Source organism: Cheilinus undulatus, linkage group 5 (assembly GCF_018320785.1).
Source record: "Cheilinus undulatus linkage group 5, ASM1832078v1, whole genome shotgun sequence".
NCBI classification, from domain to species: domain Eukaryota; kingdom Metazoa; phylum Chordata; class Actinopteri; order Labriformes; family Labridae; genus Cheilinus; species Cheilinus undulatus.
In genome coordinates this window covers 38,718,492-38,736,520 of record NC_054869.1, presented here as the reverse complement: position 1 = coordinate 38,736,520, position 18,029 = coordinate 38,718,492, and the positions used below count along the sequence as shown (strand labels likewise).

Sequence of the window (18,029 nt, the reverse complement as noted above, 5' to 3'; positions counted from 1 at the left end):
ATGTGTATTTTCATAATCCCTAGAGCGACCACCATCATAGTTTAAATAAATTTAAGTTTAGGTATTTGGACATTGTTTACCAGATATGTTGTGTAAAAAGATGACCTTTTGTGAAGAATGCAAATAAGAATTACTAGATACATTCTTGAGTATAATTTTATTTAAAAAGTCTGGTTCTGTGTGCTTTAAGCAAGTGTCTCTTTAGTGGGTTATGAACATGACTTGACACAAGGCCCCATTAGGACAGCTGACATTTCATTACATGATTCAAACATTGTACAAAATATTTAAAAAATACAAACTGAGTATATAAATGTCAACATATTTACAGTCTTGAAATACAGGAGCTCAAAAGCTTCACAAGAAAATAATAGACAAGCTAGGTATTGGATGGAGGTATGTGGTTACACAGTCAAAATAATCTTATTCAAACTGAATGTGGTTTTTCCATTGGATAATTCACATTCCAGTCTTGACAGTTTCGGTCCACTCTGATGCTTGCTACTGCATGCTTGATATGAAGGTAATGATAAAAACTGCTTCATGATGCTTTGTTAATTAAAAAGTATAAAACCCAAAGTGCCTCACAACTAATAACTGGTAATCAAAGGATTCACACATGATTTACAGGTCACATTATGTTAAGTGTGTTCCAACATTTCCCTAAATTAAAATCCATTAAAAGAGTGGTACAGCTGTAGAGAAGATAGATTTCATGTAAAGTTCCTCCAGATTTCTCGATCCACAGGCTCACCGAAGAATGGGAGCTCTAGCCTTGGGTATGGAGTGACTGTAAACAAAACAAACATGAGTCTTAATAACAGGGTATTGATCAACATCACTGCACAAGTCAATCTGCCTATATTTTGTCATTCATGCAAAAGTGTATGCGCACAAGAAAATGCAAGCAGTTTGATACGATGTAAATCCATCGAATGCAACAGAAAGTAAAGATAGATACCATAGCCTGGAAAATCGAAGTGATTGTAAAGAGCTGCGAGCTTTACGCCTTCTGGAGATGGTGCGTCTGTAGCATTTAAGAAATACAAGAGAGAAGGAAACAGAAGCAGACATAACATGTTAAAGATGAGCACAAATAACAGTTTCAGGCATGGCCCCAGAGAGCAGAAGACACAGTGAGCAGCAGAAGAGTCCAGAGAAGCTATAGCCAGTCATAATGAGGAAACCCTCTGTTCTTAGAGACCATGCAAGGATAGCTTTTGAAAGAAGAAGCTGGGAGACTGATGGTAGATTGATACCCCTTTGAAGATAAGACTCAGATTTACCCAGCGTTGGTTCTGGAGAATGCCAGACATCTTTGTATGATTTTAAAAGGAACCCTGCATATTAAGATGCCGACTTCTTTAGATTGACACTAATGAATTATATGTAACTTATGTCATACACAAACTTTATATATATGTAAGGGTTAATGCCTGACGAGGTGTCCAATTATCAGGGATTAATGGATGACGTAGAGGCCTGAACCATCCAACGCACAGCTGTGCCACTGCTGTGCAAAACAGTGTGCCATAGTGATGCCAAGCAGGTGAATCATTCTTCTTCCAATGAAAAGTCATCTTTATGGCCTTTTTAATTTAACCCAAGTGCAGTGTCGGTGAAGAGGGCAATAAGGAAGAGGTTACTGTAATATAGATTGAGGTGAGTACTAGGAGTCAACCAATATTGGGTTTCCAGGGCCTATACTATACTATTAGTAGAGACTGATGACTGGTATTTGCAACAGACACACATTTACGGGAAAAATGAGCGTTAGCAGGTTTCTGCCATTTGTATGTATAAAGCTAAGCTACATTAGGCTATAGTTACGAAGAAAATATTGAACAGCTTCAGTGCTGGCTGGCTGTTATAAATAAGACATTCAGATAGATGAGACTGCAGAGGGTTAAAACAGAACAAGGGAATGACAACTTGCATTTCCTTCAGAGCCAGCCTGTCTGTGCTTGAGTAGCATACTTTTAATGAATTCATGGAAGACAATCGGTAAAACAAAACATCAAGAAAATCAGCCAGATGCTGAATATCATCACTGATAATCGGTCAGGCCAACAATCAGTTGACCCTGTGCACACAGATGGTAGCTTACCATGTATTTAAGTATTTCATATTTTCTCAAAATGTAGAAATCATATCTGTTTCTTTGTACTGTAAACATGTAAAAGGTACTTTGTTACTCTAAGTCACTGTATTTATATGCAGGGCTCCTTTTAGGGTTGCATCATTGCTTTTTGAAGATTGCAGACTAGTAAACTGCTCTTTAAATTAACCACAACCTCAAATTAAACAGTTGGGATCTTGAAGCAAAATTTCAATAAAGAACCGTTAGGATTTGCTATGCATTGAAAGTCCTTATTTGATTGAAAATAGCACAAGGACAAAATACTAAATGTGAAACTAAGATATTCCATTTTTGTTATAAATCATCATGTTTTTAACATTAAAACTGCATATGCCTACTGCCAATTGTCTAGATAAAACATTAGTTAACAAATGATTTTGAGGTACAAACAATTTTTTGGATAAAAAATGTTACATTTTTTGGTGAGTCAGACATGTTTTTACTCGGTTCTTTTGTGTAAGGACATTTTCAGGCAAATCAACTTTATGATTTAAAGTTTTTGCTGAAGTGAGGACCACTCAGCTGGAAAATTTAATCCATTTTTCTTTAAAGTTATCTAATGAAATCATTTAAAAATCAGAGTTCTGAGGCCAGTCTGAGTCTTATCTTTTATGATGGGACAGTAAAAATAGCCCTTCAGACATGTGACGAAGTCCTTACTCTCAAATAATTATGATTAATAGCTGCATCAAAATTGAATGTTTCCTTTTAGTTTCTATGAAAACATCTTAATTTGTGGACTAACCTCAATTTGATTTAAAACATATAAATCATGGTGATGCATCCCAGCCTAAGTACATAAGTTGATTACAAAATAAACCACTTTATACTGAGTATTAAAAGGAAGAAAGAAGGTGGGTGCTGAGCCTCTGGAGTTTGACAGCATGTACACAGGCACCAATGAAAAGTACATTGAACACTGATTTTGTGGTTCTTAGGCTGCCAAAACTGAAGGGAAACCATTAAAATATGGCTTTCCTTGTTTGACAGTACATGTCTGTCCAAAAAACAAATGTTTGTGTGCACATGCAGCTGACATCTCCATACGGCTCAGAGTCTGGGGAAGCTTGCCTGCAGGTGGACCTGTGCCATGTTTAAGTTGATCAGAGGGCCTGTGTTGGCTGTAGTACTGGCTGTGTCTCTGTGGCTGCCACATGGCTCATAGCACATTGCGTCTCGGTCGTCAGCCACTACATGTAAGTTTCCTAGAGACCTGACCAGTCTGCTGTGGCACAGGGAGCTGGCAGAGAGAAGGAAAGCTGTTAATCAAACTCCACAAGGATCCATGAGTGGCTATAGCCTCTTGGTTGCTCTCGACTGGGTCAACTCCATATCAAACACAGAAACAGAAGTTAATGTTTAACAGCTTCAACAGAGATCAGACAAGGACAATGAGATGAACCTACAATACATTAAGGTTGATTCTATTCAGCTTGTTGTATTCAGCTCCTTGTTAAACTTGACATGTTTACACATATGTCAAAAGTAGTAATTAAACCTTTTTTTTTTTTTTTTACCTGGACAATAATCTAATGGCAGGTTTTCACAACCCAAAGTAAACACCAATTTTATTATCCTATATAGTGTTGTATAGAGTATTTAAATGTGATGTTTTGTGCATACTATAGTGTTGATTTTTCTGCCTTTATTATATTATATGGTTAATCTGTACCATCTAATTATGAATGACTTCTGGAGGTGAATCCAGTTACTGACCTTCCTCCTGCTGTTCTGGCTGGCAGGGAGGTCCTGCTCCGCTTCCTACTGTCTGAGCGGTCGGACAGAGCCAGAGGGGTGACGCTGGCCTTACATCCCTGAACACTGGCCTGCAGGATGACCGGGCTGCCGGGGGCACGCATAATTTAGTTAGTCTAAATCCAGTATAATGTCACAGTGGAGGTAGAAATGTGGCTGATAAATACCTCAAGGACTGCGAGGACGACCTGGTGTTAATCTTATTCTCCTCTTGTCTGTGAAAACATAAGGAACATGAGAGCAAAAAATGTGATGAACAGTAGATCATCTTTGAGAAAGCTGACAGGACAGAGTGGAGGCAGAGATATATGGAGATGGGTTATTCACTTCTGACAAGTGTTAGTGTTATGATCACTGCAGTTCCAGCAGCCTGGTAGGATTAGTTAAATACCAGAGAAAGCCACAGGATGGCACTAGATCTAAGAAGGATTTCAGAAGTTGATCAAAAGGGTGCACCAGTCTGGCATGGTTTCATTTTGACAGTCACAAACACTTTAACCAGCAAAGCATGGTGTTTAAAGATGACGTGATGGTGGGAACACGAAGACAAAATCAGTGTACACACTACACAACATGATGACAGGGACAAAACAGGAGCCTGTTGTGATAAGGGACTGCTCTTCTCATCAACTCTGATTTTATTGTGCTTACAGAAAGGACATAATACCAAGATTTGATGATTTTGAACACATTTCTGATTTGGGTTGGGGATTAAAAAAGAGAGACTGGAGGCTCACTTACAGCATTCTCAGTTAGAGCTCCAGAAGGGGGGCAGGGCAGGTTTTGGGGGGGCTGACGGGTGGTAGAGCTCATTGAAATCCTAACCCGTCTATACAGAAATGCAGGATGGAAGAAGGGAAGCCATACACAATCCACCACAGGGCAAGGCTACACAGGGAGGAGAGCAGCATGGCTACCAGCCATCTGAAAGGAGGACAAATCCAACAACAAGAGCAAACGGAAAAAAGGGGAAAAAAAAGAAAGAAGAGACAAGAGACGTCCAGGCAGGACACAAAGCCTCTGATGTTCTGCTTTTCCACTGGGACTGGATTAGATAAAATACCTTTCATAGAGCGCCAGTCAGCAAGTTTTTGTCCTTCAGCAGCTCTGATGTATTAGCACTTTGCTCTATAGTTAGAGCCCAGCTGAGGTGCAAGCTTTGAAGTATGTATTTAAAAAAGGGCTAAAAATGTACAGGCTGATACTCCATTTCTACAGAAACTTTATAAAAAAGATGAAACATAACAGCAAGGTTTCTTATGCTTGGCAAAAGACTTAAGCTGATACCTAAAGTAGAAATACAAGGATGTAACATTAAAAAAATGTTAACAAGGACATAAGAATCAATAGAAATATCCTAATGCAAAAAATACTTTGAAACCGATCATATTTGTCACAAAATAAATGAAATTAAGTTGACATATACTTAAGAAATACTTATATGAACAATCAAAGGTCTGCACATATAATATCAAAGTTTTTAAACTCAAATTATTTAAAACAAGCTAACAGATAATAAAACCTTGAAGTGTAACCCAAGCCCAGATGGTATTGTACACTGATCCAGTCACAGAAAGCAATGGAAAAACAACAGGCAATTGACAATGAACCCCGGGCCAACATTAACAACATGTTAGACACAAACAGAGATCAAACATGGATGCATGTCCATGCGTGCACGTCAAAGGGTTTCATGCCTGTTGCCATGCATGAAAAGGCAGGAAAGATGAAGACACTGTTTCTTTCCCTGTGTAATCGTCCCTAAATTCATCATGTGCTTCAGTATCACAAAATAAAAAAAAAAAACAGTGGAGCCAGATGGTGACGTTTGTGTAGCAGTGCATTAACTGATGAAGCCTGTAGTGTAAGCAAATCTCCCTTCTGCCTCGACTCTGAGAAAACCCACTTTCACCCCAAAACTCTGACAGAAGCTCACATGAGAGGCCTTTTAATTTTTTTCAAGTCAGAAATTGGGATATCACAATATCAGTCTGAAAAGCCAATATGATAGTTATAAAAAATCAAACTATGCTGGCACCTTTTTATTTCACCTTTATTTAACCAGGAGAACAACCTCATTGAGATTAAAAATCTCTTTTTCAAGAGTGTCCTGGCCAAGACAGCAGCGGCACAGTCAAAGTTACAGACAAAAAAAACAAAAAAAAAAACGACTAAACATACAAGTAAAATGTTTTTGATACCAGAGCAACAAAATTACATCCTTCTAGGCACCTTATGATGGGAAATTTCTTGTTTTTAGTGGCAGAAATTGCACGAAAAGTCCTGTACACAATATAAATTGCAAAAATAATACTAAACATAAACAGCATGTTGGTACCAAAGACACATAGCAGAAAAAGTTTGAGTTGGCCTTTACCTAAATGTAATGCATGTCCAACCACCTTCCTTAACCATTCCCATAGACACATGAACATGACTATTGCACCTTTATGAAAAACCAAAAAGACAATATGAACCACCACTGCCCTCCATTTGTTTTCGTGGCTGCCCTTGCAGCTACAAGACTGAAGGTCTACAGCTGTTGTTAAAGTCTGTACCTTTTGATACTCATAATCATTACAGTAAAGGAGACCATATAGATTTAAGCATGACTTACTGACAAGTATCAAAGCACTGAACATTGACACCCTAGGTCAAGATAATGATGGTTCACCTCTTCCAAGAATGCTCTTAAAAGCTGCTAATTTATACAAATACAACCAAACTTGTAAAAGATTGTCATAAGGCTGAAGTTATTTCCAAGTCTCCTTAACCTTCTACATCTGCAAAATCATTAGTGCAAGCCAAGCGCTGAAATATTGAATTCAACTAACCCGATTTCCCATGAAACTGTGATTAGTTGAATGAATGTTGCTGTTTTCACATGTGCAGTCAGCTTCACTGTAACTCAATAGGATATCTCATTAAAGCCTTGATATAAAGCAGCCATGAGAGGCAGACAATGAAAGGCGTGGCAGATGTACAGCATCCAATAATGCATATCCACTTCACACCAGAGTCATCCAAAGAACAGAAAAAAAGAACAAAAGAGTCAAGTCAGCCATACCGTTCTCTGGCATAGCAACCATCATCTACAGGAAGAGGATGTCAGCTAGAAAGGAAGTGACGTGCACTTACCTCCATCATACAAAAACTCACATCCTCTCCCCCTCTCTCTGTCTGCCTCTCTCTGCTATCTTTTGAACGGCAGGCAACACATCGGCCACACCGTGCCCATGAGGCTGCAGCAGAACGCTACCACCTGCCTGACATGGGACAACAAAAGCCAAAGCCATATGGGTACGTTTGGCAAAGGCCGGTCAACCACCCTCAGCCATACTGACACACAGCCTTTCACAGCCTGGTTTATGCAGGCACTAAGGAAGCAGACTTTGTTCAGATAGGGAACAACAGGGCATTAATGAGAGGATCTGACAAGATAAAGAGCAACATCAGAGCAAAGAGAGAGGGATAAAGTTGTCTGGCTGTACTTTTAGGCCTTTTTCATACAGTATTAATGTAATAATAAATGAAAAATATTGTGTAAACTATAAACTGGCATGCCAAAATGTATTTTATTAACAACAAGCTAGACTTTGAGCAGTGCCATTTAGCTCAAACTCAAATTTTCCAAACATTTAAATAAAATAGAGGCTAAATTTTTAAACCTGCTTGGACAGATACAGCCTACCGTAACCATGTATATTCATTATTTTGTAATCACTTTAGTTCATATGCTTATGAGCGCTCACAATTTTATTAATTTGATAGGATATGCAAGGCATATTTACATTACAGTATTAAAGATTTACACACTCACAACTCTGAACATTAGCTTAATAAGTGATAGATTGCTTACATTTTTTATGTACATGGATCAGCATAAAGCAAAAAACGTCACCTATAGAAAGGTGATGTGGTTCTTTTCCAGTGTCTTCCTTTTCAACAAATTTAGGTTTCTGTAAACTTCAACTATTCGAGTTTAGGGTTTCATTCAACATGCACTAAGGTCAGTCACTTTTTTTTAACCTCATTGCGCAGTCTTTTATAGAATTCCGGAAAAGGATGATTATTCTGCATCAGTTTTTGTGCTATCTTTATACAGTTAGGCTAAACGTCTATCAAATAGTCCCGTGGATTTTTTGTTGTCTCATATTGGAAAGGGAGCAAGGCTGCCCATAAAGGGGGAAAAAGGGAAAGCTTTCCTATGAAAGGCCCCATGGAGGACAGCAAAAATAAGGTCCATCACACTTTTAAGCAGTGATTTCAAAATTGTAGTTTTAAGTCAAAATATAAAACCCCTCTCTTTAAAATTGAAATTAGCCGTTGTTTTTGTTGACATAAGCCATTTTTACACAGAGATTCCGCAATAAAGGCAAAAAGGAATGTCCGCAACAAGCAATTCACACAAAGGTGTAACAGAGGGACACCCCGGCGTCCCGTAATCAGATGGCAGCCGCTGCCCGAGCTGCTGCCTTCGATGAAACGCGAAACTCTGGATTTCTCGGTTCAAAACTTTGTATTTTCTAAATGAAATGCGGGAAAAATAACATCAACATTCATTTTGATCGATTAGATCCAATAGACTTTTTTTCCTCCATTTTTCTGGATTGGAGGTCCGACTTTAAGCAGTGTCACAGCATACACATTTACGTCAGCGGTCGTAAACTTCAGAGTACCAAGCTCATTTGAACACATCATGGAACTTTTCAGATGCTGCTGTGAGCAGAGATGCGTCTGCTCTCTCCTCTCCTGTACAGAGTGTGATCAGCTCTCTAACCTCGCAGTCTCTCCAGTTAATCCACATTATTCTTTGTTTTATCCCCTTGTTGTTTTCTCCGATGACATGCAGCTCAATTAAACTGCGCTGGCTTTTAAATCTCCCATTTATGGAGACAGCGGCGTACACTTGCCATTGCAGAATGCCGTGACGTCCCTTCACACTTGTTGCGGAAAAGTCTGTTAGAGCTCTGATACTACCTCTCGATCCGGATCAGAGGTGGGGCGAAATCGACCCCCCATTGCGGAACGGTCGTTTCATACAGAATGGCGTTGCGGAACGAAGGCGTAACAGACACGGAAAAGAGAAGCAGTGTGAAAGTAGCTAAAGTGAGCTGATCTACTGAACTTAACTGTCATTTTGGACTGGGTATTGCCAAAAACTGACTAAGATGCCAAAAAGGGTGGCGTAAAAAAAAAGGACAAGTGCAACTGATCACTGCAATGGCCTGGCAACAAACTTTTATTTCAGTCAGCTCCAGCTATAATCGTAGCTTTCATCCAGGCCAAAAAGACGTATGTTAATCAAAAGGCTGGCATCAACACTGCTGATTTGATGAACTACAATTGACCAGTTTTAATTCACATCTTGCCAGGGAACTTTTCACAGGCCCTTTCAGAGGTCCGGCCATTTCTTTGGATGATCCAGAGAAAGCGCAACAAGCAACAGTCTCTTCCAGTGCAAATCTATATATTAGAGCTGTGAAAAAATATCGATACGGCAATATATCACGATACTTTAACATCCGATACAATATCGATACTTCAACTGTTAATATCAATTTTTTGGTAAAAAATAAATAAATAAACAAAACAAAATAAAATCATATTTTAGCCGAGTTGTTAGTAAAATATGACTTGCTCACACGTTTGTGTGAGCACAAACAGCGAGTTAAAGAAAGGAAATGTCTGTCTTGCTGTTGTGAAATACAGCGGGAACACCACCAACGTATTGTGTGATTTACAAGTACATCATATCTATATTTTTCTTAGTTGACTGTGTAGAATATCGCAATATATCACAATATCATGATATCCTGATATATCGTGATACTATCGTATCATGACCCAAGTATTGTGATGCGTATCGTATCGGGAGGTTCTTGCCAATACTCACCCCTACTATATGTTAACTGTTTTGTATTTAGTGCTTTAGAAACAAAATAATTCAAATTCACAGTTAAGAATCAAGTTAACTGTAAGTCATTTCCTCTCTGCAGCAGTATAAATGTCTTTTTTTTTTTTTTTACTTTAAGTCAATGTAACGCAGTTACATCCTCAAGCACACATACTATACTTTTTCCATAAATGTTGGCCCTGTAGCCAGAGTCTGCATTAGCCCGAGTTGTGACTCTGTTTATTTCCATCTCTCCATTTCTGCACCTCCCTTTCTTATCTTCCAAGCAGATGCTCAACATGAGTCTGGTTCTTCCTTGACACTGCTAGTTTGCTTATTGTTGCCATGTGTATTTTCTTATGGTGGATTCATGCTGGGTTTCCTGAAAATAGTATTACACAGATTATGGCCTAGACCTGCTAGTAGTAGTAGTGAAATGTGATGTTAGTTACTATGATTGCAATGAAGTAAAGACTGATTGAATAATTGTGACATGATGTCCTTGCGATAAACTATATTCTTTCAGATGTTTATCTTTCCTCCTGCACTCTAGGATGGTCTTTTTCAAACTGAAGATCAACATGTATATGCCACCAACCCATCATTAAATCTACAGAATAAATCTGAACTGTCCACATCGTTTGTGCCTTTATAAATTCAGCCCACAAAAAAAAAAGACTTTTAATGGAAGACTGTGTGTCAGATAACTCTACTCCAGCACCCCAAACAACTTTGTCACTCACTCTGTGTCACAGCAGTTGATCTACTGCTTCCTTTACTTAATGTGTGCATTCTCATAACCAGTTTTAAATAAGGAAATAACACTGAACATTTATGTTACCCTTGACCTGCATGAGAACATTTTAATTAAAAGAAACAAAGATATTACAGGAATACTGCCTTGTGCAGACACGCAGAGTTATTATGCAAGAATGAAATTGTATGGCTAAAAAAAAAAAAAAAAAAAAAAAGAGGAGCCATTAAGAGTATCCATGGCTAAAACCTGACACAGAAAAACAGCTGACCCATCAAAAACAAATTGAAGCTAATTTAATGTCTTGAATCTTACGCAGTCAACTCCCTTATCATTGTAATTTTCAAATCATAAGTCTGTTATGATTTGAGAAGCAGTACTTTATATGCATAATGGCCCTTATTTTACAGTACTGCAGCATGTTGGCGTTATGTGTGATGAGACTTGCAGGGCGTCACAGTACTTACGATAGTGAACCTGCGGATGATCTGGCCTGCCTCTTGCTCTTCAGTGCTCGCAGTTTATCACCCTGTGTAAGACTGTTTCTCTCCTCTTCATCGTTGTACTGGAAAACAAACACAAGGCAATGGAAATGCAGTTCAGCAAAGTGCTTCCAAAATAAAACAGCAAATCCCATACTTAAAGCATGGATAGACTGTCATTTAGGCACTCACCAGCTCCATGTCTTCCTTCTTGGGTGATCTGTTCTTGTTGCTCCCGTTGATGGTGATGTCGTCCACACCAGACAGGATCCTGGTCACTGCCATCTTGCCGTTCTCCCGTTCGTTGAGCATCTTCTCCCGGAAAACATCTCCCTCTGCCCACAGGCTGTTCTGTTTTCTGATGTTCAACATTTCAACAAAGCACAAAATAAATCAAGTGCTATTGCCCAGGCTACTCAGCAGATCTGCCCTCTCATGACACTTTTTAGACACACATTCCTGATATTTAAAGAGCTGTTTCAAACACATTAAGTTCCTATATACTTTTACTCACTAAAGCAGTCTCAGGCCATATTACAACAAAATATTATCTTTCTCACAGGCTGGGGAAATTTAAAAAATCCTTTCATTAATACCAAACTTCTAAAGGATACTAGAGGAGCAAATTATAAGTCCTTCTGTCCATACTATGGCAGCAAGTGTTAAATTATTTATTCTTTTAAATTACAAAAAAATTGCATACAAACTTCTGCAACCTGTCTTATTTACATAAAAAGTATGTATTTGTCTAATTCTAATCACCCTAAATTTTCTGGACAACTGTAATTTCATTTGCATCAGTAAGATTTGAGCAAATATCAAACATGCATGGCAGCGATCAAAGCTGCAGCACGTTGCCAACACTGTCAGTTTTTGCTTCAGTAGACACTTACGCCTCTACAAAGTTCTGCTGGGGTCCTATAATAGAACCTGGTCTGCAGATCCGTATCCAGGCAATGACCTCTGCAGCAGTCATGCGGTAATGTTTCATCATGTAGCAGCCAATCAGAGTACCGGTCCTCCCCAGGCCAGCTAGAGGATAAAAAGAAACAATTAATCTAATTATACAATAAACAGGATGCACAGTTATCAGGGGTGTAATGGTTTGCATCGACCACAGTTCAGTTTGTATCTCAGGTCTAGGGTCACAGTTTGTTATGTTACGTTTGGAAAAAAGCAACAGAAAGTGTGGGATCTGTACTTGTAGGTTTCTTTGACTCATTTTGTAACTGACGGTAGTTCAAGTTTCTCTTTGTCTCATCTGCTGTTATTTGGAACCGTGATATTTGGTACAGCCTGTTCTGGATTAAATATGAAACAAAATAAAGCTATAAAATAAAAAGAAACACAGAAATGAGTGTCCTCTGATTTGTAAGTATACAATGAATTACATGCAAATAAGATAATACAAGAGTGTTTTACATTAGACATAATTGTTTTGTTCCACACCCTTTGGATTGCTGTGTGCACCAAATCACAGCGTCTGATCTATAAATACAAATCCTGTCACACCCTTAACAGGTATGCAACACAGGTGCCTTGCATCCGTCACAGTAAGTTTTAATAGCGTAACCAAACAATCATGCTTATTTTAGTGTAGCTGTGGCTCAGAAATCTCACCTTTGCAGTGGACAGCAATGGCTCCTTCTGCATTCTCACAGATGTTGAGGAACTTCCTGACGATGGAGTCGTTTGGGGTACTCCCGTCCACAAAGAACAGATCTTGATGCTCAAAGCCAGACTCTGTGAACCGTCTGGCATCGTACATCTTCTTGTTTAATCTGATGACAGTTGTGATGTTGTGTTTCCTGAAGTACGGGATGTAAGCCTCAGGGGCGTGCAGAGGGTAACCTTAAGTAAGAATAAAAACATTCTTTGTAAATTCAAGAGTGCTTGAATGACATTAATGATAGTGTTTAATGTAAAACAGGAAGATCCATATCACTAACCATTCTCTATTTTGCTTTTTGGGTGAGGCCCACTGAAAGCAAGAAACTTTCCTGGAATGATCCAGTTGAAGTCTCCATTTTCTGCCCTCTCATAGTGCTCGTACTCCTCCACATCAAAGTTAGAGAAATCAAGCCAGCCATACTGCAGAGCCTGGTAGATGTTGGAAAGGGAGTTTATTTCATTAGGAGCATGACACAGCAGGAATATAAACGAATAAATGTCGTAATGACAGACCTTATGAACAGCACGGAGGCAGTCAAGGATGTTCAGATTGTACATGCAGGTTCCAAACGAAGCATCTCTGAAACATTAAATACATTACTGTCATTATTATTACAACATACCAAGGATCTTTATTTTACTTACAGAGCTGGTAAAAAAAAAAAAATCTGTGTAATATATTTTTGGGGGGGGGGGGGTAGAGTCAGAAATAATGAGGAAGAGGAATCAAAGGCACAATATGCAATTGACAAAAAAAAATGATGTTTCATAATAGCATAATATAAAACACATGTAACGCATAATTTTAAATATTCTTAAGGCAATCAAAAACACTTTGATGACTCATGAAAAATCATGACTAATGTCTGGAGTTTATTGCCTGATATTCTTCTAGAGAGAAACTGTGTTTTCCTAACATTATGTAGTTATTTTTTATGCCAAAGACCCTCCCACTCATTTTGTTTCTTTGTACCATAAGTGTCATACATACATAACTGTCCAGACAGATATTTTTACATCATACAATTACAACTTCAATTACTTTATCCAAAATCCAAACACTTGTTAAATTTTGTAAACACAACATTAAAATTCAAACATATTCAAGGATTTCTAGCACCCACATGAACCATGGACATCAAATACAACTCAGCAAAATGTTATTGTCAGTTTAGTTGAATATTAACCCAAGTTAAATATAAATGTACAGAGTAATACAGCATCCGTACCTGAATGGAATATATGTTGAATTCCTTGACACCAGTAGACTGTAGGCCTCCTCTGGTGACATGTTTAGGTTCATTACCTTTGAAAACACAAGCACCCCATTAGCAAGAACCTCTTGTGTTACAAGTTGATTTAATAATTGCTTATGTAACAAATGGAATTATGAATCACTTACAGCATATGAGCCGATTAGGTAGGCAGCATTGGCTTGTTTCTTCTGATCTCCACAGGTATAAAATATAATCTTCTTTCTTGAAAGTGTGATGGACTGTAAAAACACAAAGAATGACCAATTTATTTTTGGATCGTCTAAGATGTGTACTTTTACAGTGGCAAGACAAAAATTTAAATCCACACTTTCTTTAGTTTAAGCTCAAGTCTTTTGACAGTGAAATAAATCAAACACTGAAAAAAGTCTCAGCAGCATGAAAATTTCTTCTGACAGCTACCTGTGAAAGTAGTTGCTAACAGGACTGCACAATGCCCTGTGATTATTTTGGCAGATATTTTAATCGTGATAGGCTTAACTACAAATGTTTATGATTACATTTTGCATACCAATTTTCATTTTTGCTGAAAACAAAAAAACAAAACAAAACAAAACAAAACAAAAAAAACAAAAACACAGGTCAAGATGACGTTACATTTTATTACCTGTAAACAATGTAATTTGTAAGGCCAAAGCACTTCTGCAGCACTATGGTACTTCAACAATAATGCTGTTTGATGACAGATTTTACCTTTAACAAGCAATTGCAGCTTCTTGTGAACTGGAATACACTTGCTCTTGACCATGTTGTGACTGATTATCTTGCCCTAGTGTCAGGCATTAATAATAGGAATGTACACTATTTGAGCTTTGCTGATAATATGTAGATATTTACAAATTCATTTTAGCTGATACCGATATTGATAAGATACATGTGGATCTTAAAACACACTTTAAAGTTAAAGAAAGAGGAAATAAGCTTAATAACTAAACAAAAACTTAAAGTGTAAGAAATGATAACGAATAGAGACAACTTAAGCTTATGTAGGTCTACTTATCCAGCCAAAAACTCTACCAATTTATCTGTTGGTGCGGCTGATATTTACAGCTGAGCTTGGCAGATTTTAATAGCCAATATTTATGGCACATATATCAGTTGTTAATATGGGCTGAAATTTTTGCATCCACCGAGACCATTGGTGAACTTTTTAAGCTAATGTCTCCCAATACTGATATCATGTGGATAGTAGTGTATCCCTAATTAAAAATAAGATACATTTAATTTTGCGTGCATCCTTACCTGGCTTACAAAGAGTTAAAAACTCTTCACTGGAGCTAAAAACCACAACTCCTTTAATTCATATGTATAAGCTGGCTGAACAGATGATGTTTTAGACTGTAGAGAATACAACCTTGAGACCAAATAGTAAAATTTAAGCCAATGACTTTAGCTACATAAATCTGTCTCCAACAGCCTTAAAATAACATCATTTGCTAAAAACAGACAAATGACCATGGGAAAGAGGAACCAAAAAAAGACAAACCGGGATTATCAGGTACTTTAATGTCACTTGAACATTCGTTTGTGGCAGTTTAATATATTTACCCATTGGTATGTTACCAACTGGCTGCAGTCACAGCTACATATTGATTTAACCTGGTTTTGTTTCCTACTCTCTCTTCCAGGACATGTAATTAAAAGCAGAGGTTGACTTTACCTTGAGTTTCTTTGTCAGCTTGCAACAGAAGCGATAAAACATGGCCAAGTTAAGGGGACCAAAGTCCGCATAAAAGCTGTAAGAGAGACGGACAGGGGAAAAAAAAGAAGAAGAAAGAGTGTGTCAGAGTGCCTATTTATGCATCAGCCAAGGTCTCTTGGGAAGTTTCACTGGATACATTCAGCTACATCAGACTGAAACAGTAAAAACACTGACAGAATAATGACTAAATCTGGGAGCCTTTGATGCTAGAGTGGAAGGTCAGAACAGGACAAAACGCTGCAATGAGGAGATGTTTTTGGCTCTAAAGGTCAGCCATGTTTTATCCTGCAGCCCATTGAGACAGACAGGACCCCTGCTGCAAATTCTGAAACTTTAATACTGGCTGCAGTGAAGGGCTTTTATTTGATTTATATACCTTTAATACCTTTATAGATGTTTGACCTTATTTCTATAGTGAGATGATTTAAAAAAAATCTTAATAGATGCATTAAAATACTTACATCCTTCCCTTGATCATGTGAGAAAATGCGATGCAAATTTTGCAATCAAGTCGAAACTTGGTGCATGTTGTTTTAGCCTGCTCGCACCAAAATGAAATGTCTGTAGTAAATGCTATAGATGATAGCAATGAAGGCAGAAGTAGCAGGGCGTTGCAGGCCCATTTAAAGTGTGCTTGATGCCACTTGAGAAGCACAACTACAGGGACGCATACAAACCAAGTATGCTCAAAATGCAAAGATGGGATTAGAGGGATAACTTACTTCTCATATGCCAGCTCTTCATCTATGCAGAAACAGTGTCTTTCCGCTGTGCTCTTGATCTTCTGCTTGAGTATGGCGAAATATAACTGATCTGGAGGAGGGAGGAGGGGGTAGGGCGGCATCATACAGACAGACGGTGACTTGTTTTTGTCATGCAAACACATTTCTTTACTCCAACATCAACTTTTCACGACTACAACTACTTCAGAGTATGTTTTCTTGCATCTTACCTTTGATGAACTCAACGCATTTTGACGAAACATCGTCTGCGGTCGTCTTGCCCATAGTTTTAAACATGATGTTAAACAGCAGAGAAACGTACGACGTTTATTTTCCTCAGGGGGACACGCGCATACTGTGTTGAAATTACAATAAAAATGGGCGAGGATATTTAAAAAGTTAATACACAAAAATATACAAAAACCTAAAGTTTTAAAGTCGTCCCGTGGGCCTCGCTGAGGTCTTCGAGACAAGAAAGTTGGCACTGAGTGAGGGAAGGAGTTTCCAGTGCAAGTGCGCACTCTGCTAAAAATGATCTCCACCACACTCCTCCCCTAGAGTTTTTGGTGAGTCGCTATTGGTTGAGACTGCTACAGGACGCAACGTGATTGGAGGGCGGTCCTGTCCGTTAAGCGTTGCCGCGCCCATTTCAGTTTAAAGTTCTCTACATAACACACGTGATAGGCTCCGGGAACGCTGCCCAAGCGGTTGCTAGGACGATCCCTCGACCAATCAATTTCGTGATTTCTACTTGGACGAACCTCCCTCCCTCAGATTTGAGCTGCGTAGGGACAAGAACCAGGAAAACGACATAAAGGATGTGAAAATCACAGTAGGAAGAGGTTGACAGTGGGGTGACGATATTTAATACATTTAAACTCCATCTTATCATTTTATATACACATATATCCTACTCACGGGCAACCAAATGAAAAAGATGGGGTAAACAAAGCGAAGTTTTGGTGCTTTTCTCCTGCTCTTAGGATTAAAAAATCGTTTGAAAACTAATTTAGCACTTATTTGTATTGTGCAGGTGTGAAGATAACGCGACCTATTGCAATAACAATAAAGCCATAGACATTGTCGCCATATTAGGTCAAAACCTGAAAAACAACTCTTTCTAACACACGGTCATTAAAAACGCACTTCTGTGCATGCGCAGCTTGCTGAAAGCTTCTGCGCATATTTGCAAGCGGTGCTTAAAGTTGACGGGGTTCATTCTGCAGACCCACTTACCTGTTATCTCAATGTAAATATCAGAGTTTGGCGCCGCCTCCGAGCTGTTGTGAGTTGCACAGCGCCTTTTCCTCGACTCGGCTCGTCTCCTCTCGCTCTTGCGCTTCATTTTCTCCTCAGGGGCTGCAGGGTGCACATTCCTGAACTGAGGCTGCTGCAACAGACATCCACGGGTTCTCGGAGCTGCAGCTTGTCCCCGTTTTGCTGCCGTATTATTAAGGCATGTCTCGCTGCTGCGCTGCTGATGAGCTCTGTGTGTTGTATATGTGTCAGCCGAGGTACAGTTGCCTGCTCCAGCCTCTCTGGTGGTGGTGACGTCTATGAGCAGGGGCAGGTTTCTGCTTTCTGAATCCCCTGCATGTGACGTATCAGGATTAGATGTCCAGTGCCCGTCCTT

At 38.8% G+C, this 18,029-nt stretch overlaps 1 protein-coding gene across 6 annotated transcripts; it reads right to left on the bottom strand.

Annotated features, from left to right (window-relative positions):
* Positions 1-140: 140 nt before the first annotated feature.
* On the bottom strand, positions 141-17,951 carry cdc14b (cell division cycle 14B). Of its 6 annotated transcripts, none has more exons than XM_041787728.1 (16): positions 17,633-17,949; positions 16,397-16,487; positions 15,633-15,708; positions 14,101-14,193; positions 13,928-14,004; positions 13,212-13,278; positions 12,977-13,127; positions 12,648-12,878; positions 11,921-12,059; positions 11,220-11,385; positions 11,013-11,110; positions 4,063-4,110; positions 3,857-3,982; positions 3,212-3,380; positions 962-1,027; positions 141-790 (listed from the first exon to the last, which is right to left on the bottom strand). In XM_041787728.1, the coding sequence occupies exons 1-15, from the start codon at positions 17,739-17,741 to the stop codon at positions 1,004-1,006; spliced, it is 1,665 nt and encodes a 554-aa protein (XP_041643662.1). In that variant the 5' UTR covers positions 17,742-17,949; the 3' UTR covers positions 141-790; positions 962-1,003. The 6 variants fall into 6 exon arrangements, 5 of the variants coding, with proteins under 5 accessions (XP_041643662.1, XP_041643665.1, XP_041643666.1 ...); XM_041787731.1 differs by lacking the exon at positions 17,633-17,949 and adding an exon at positions 16,627-17,579; XM_041787732.1 differs by lacking the exon at positions 3,212-3,380 and having other exon boundaries at positions 17,633-17,950.
* Between the last annotated feature and the right edge of the window lie 78 nt (positions 17,952-18,029).

Bases quoted from the DNA above. Each gene is read 5' to 3' on its own strand.
- cdc14b (XM_041787728.1), bottom strand. From the start codon at position 17,741: ATGAAGCGCAAGAGCGAGAGGAGACGAGCCGAGTCGAGGAAAAGGCGC. The intron at 13,128-13,211 runs GTCTGTCATTAC...AACATCTACCAG, and splicing joins GCCTCCGTGCTGTTCATAAG to GCTCTGCAGTATGGCTGGCT. The intron at 4,111-11,012 runs GTAAGTACTGTG...ATGTTTTCACAG, and splicing joins TCATCCGCAGGTTCACTATC to ACAAGAGGAGAATAAGATTA.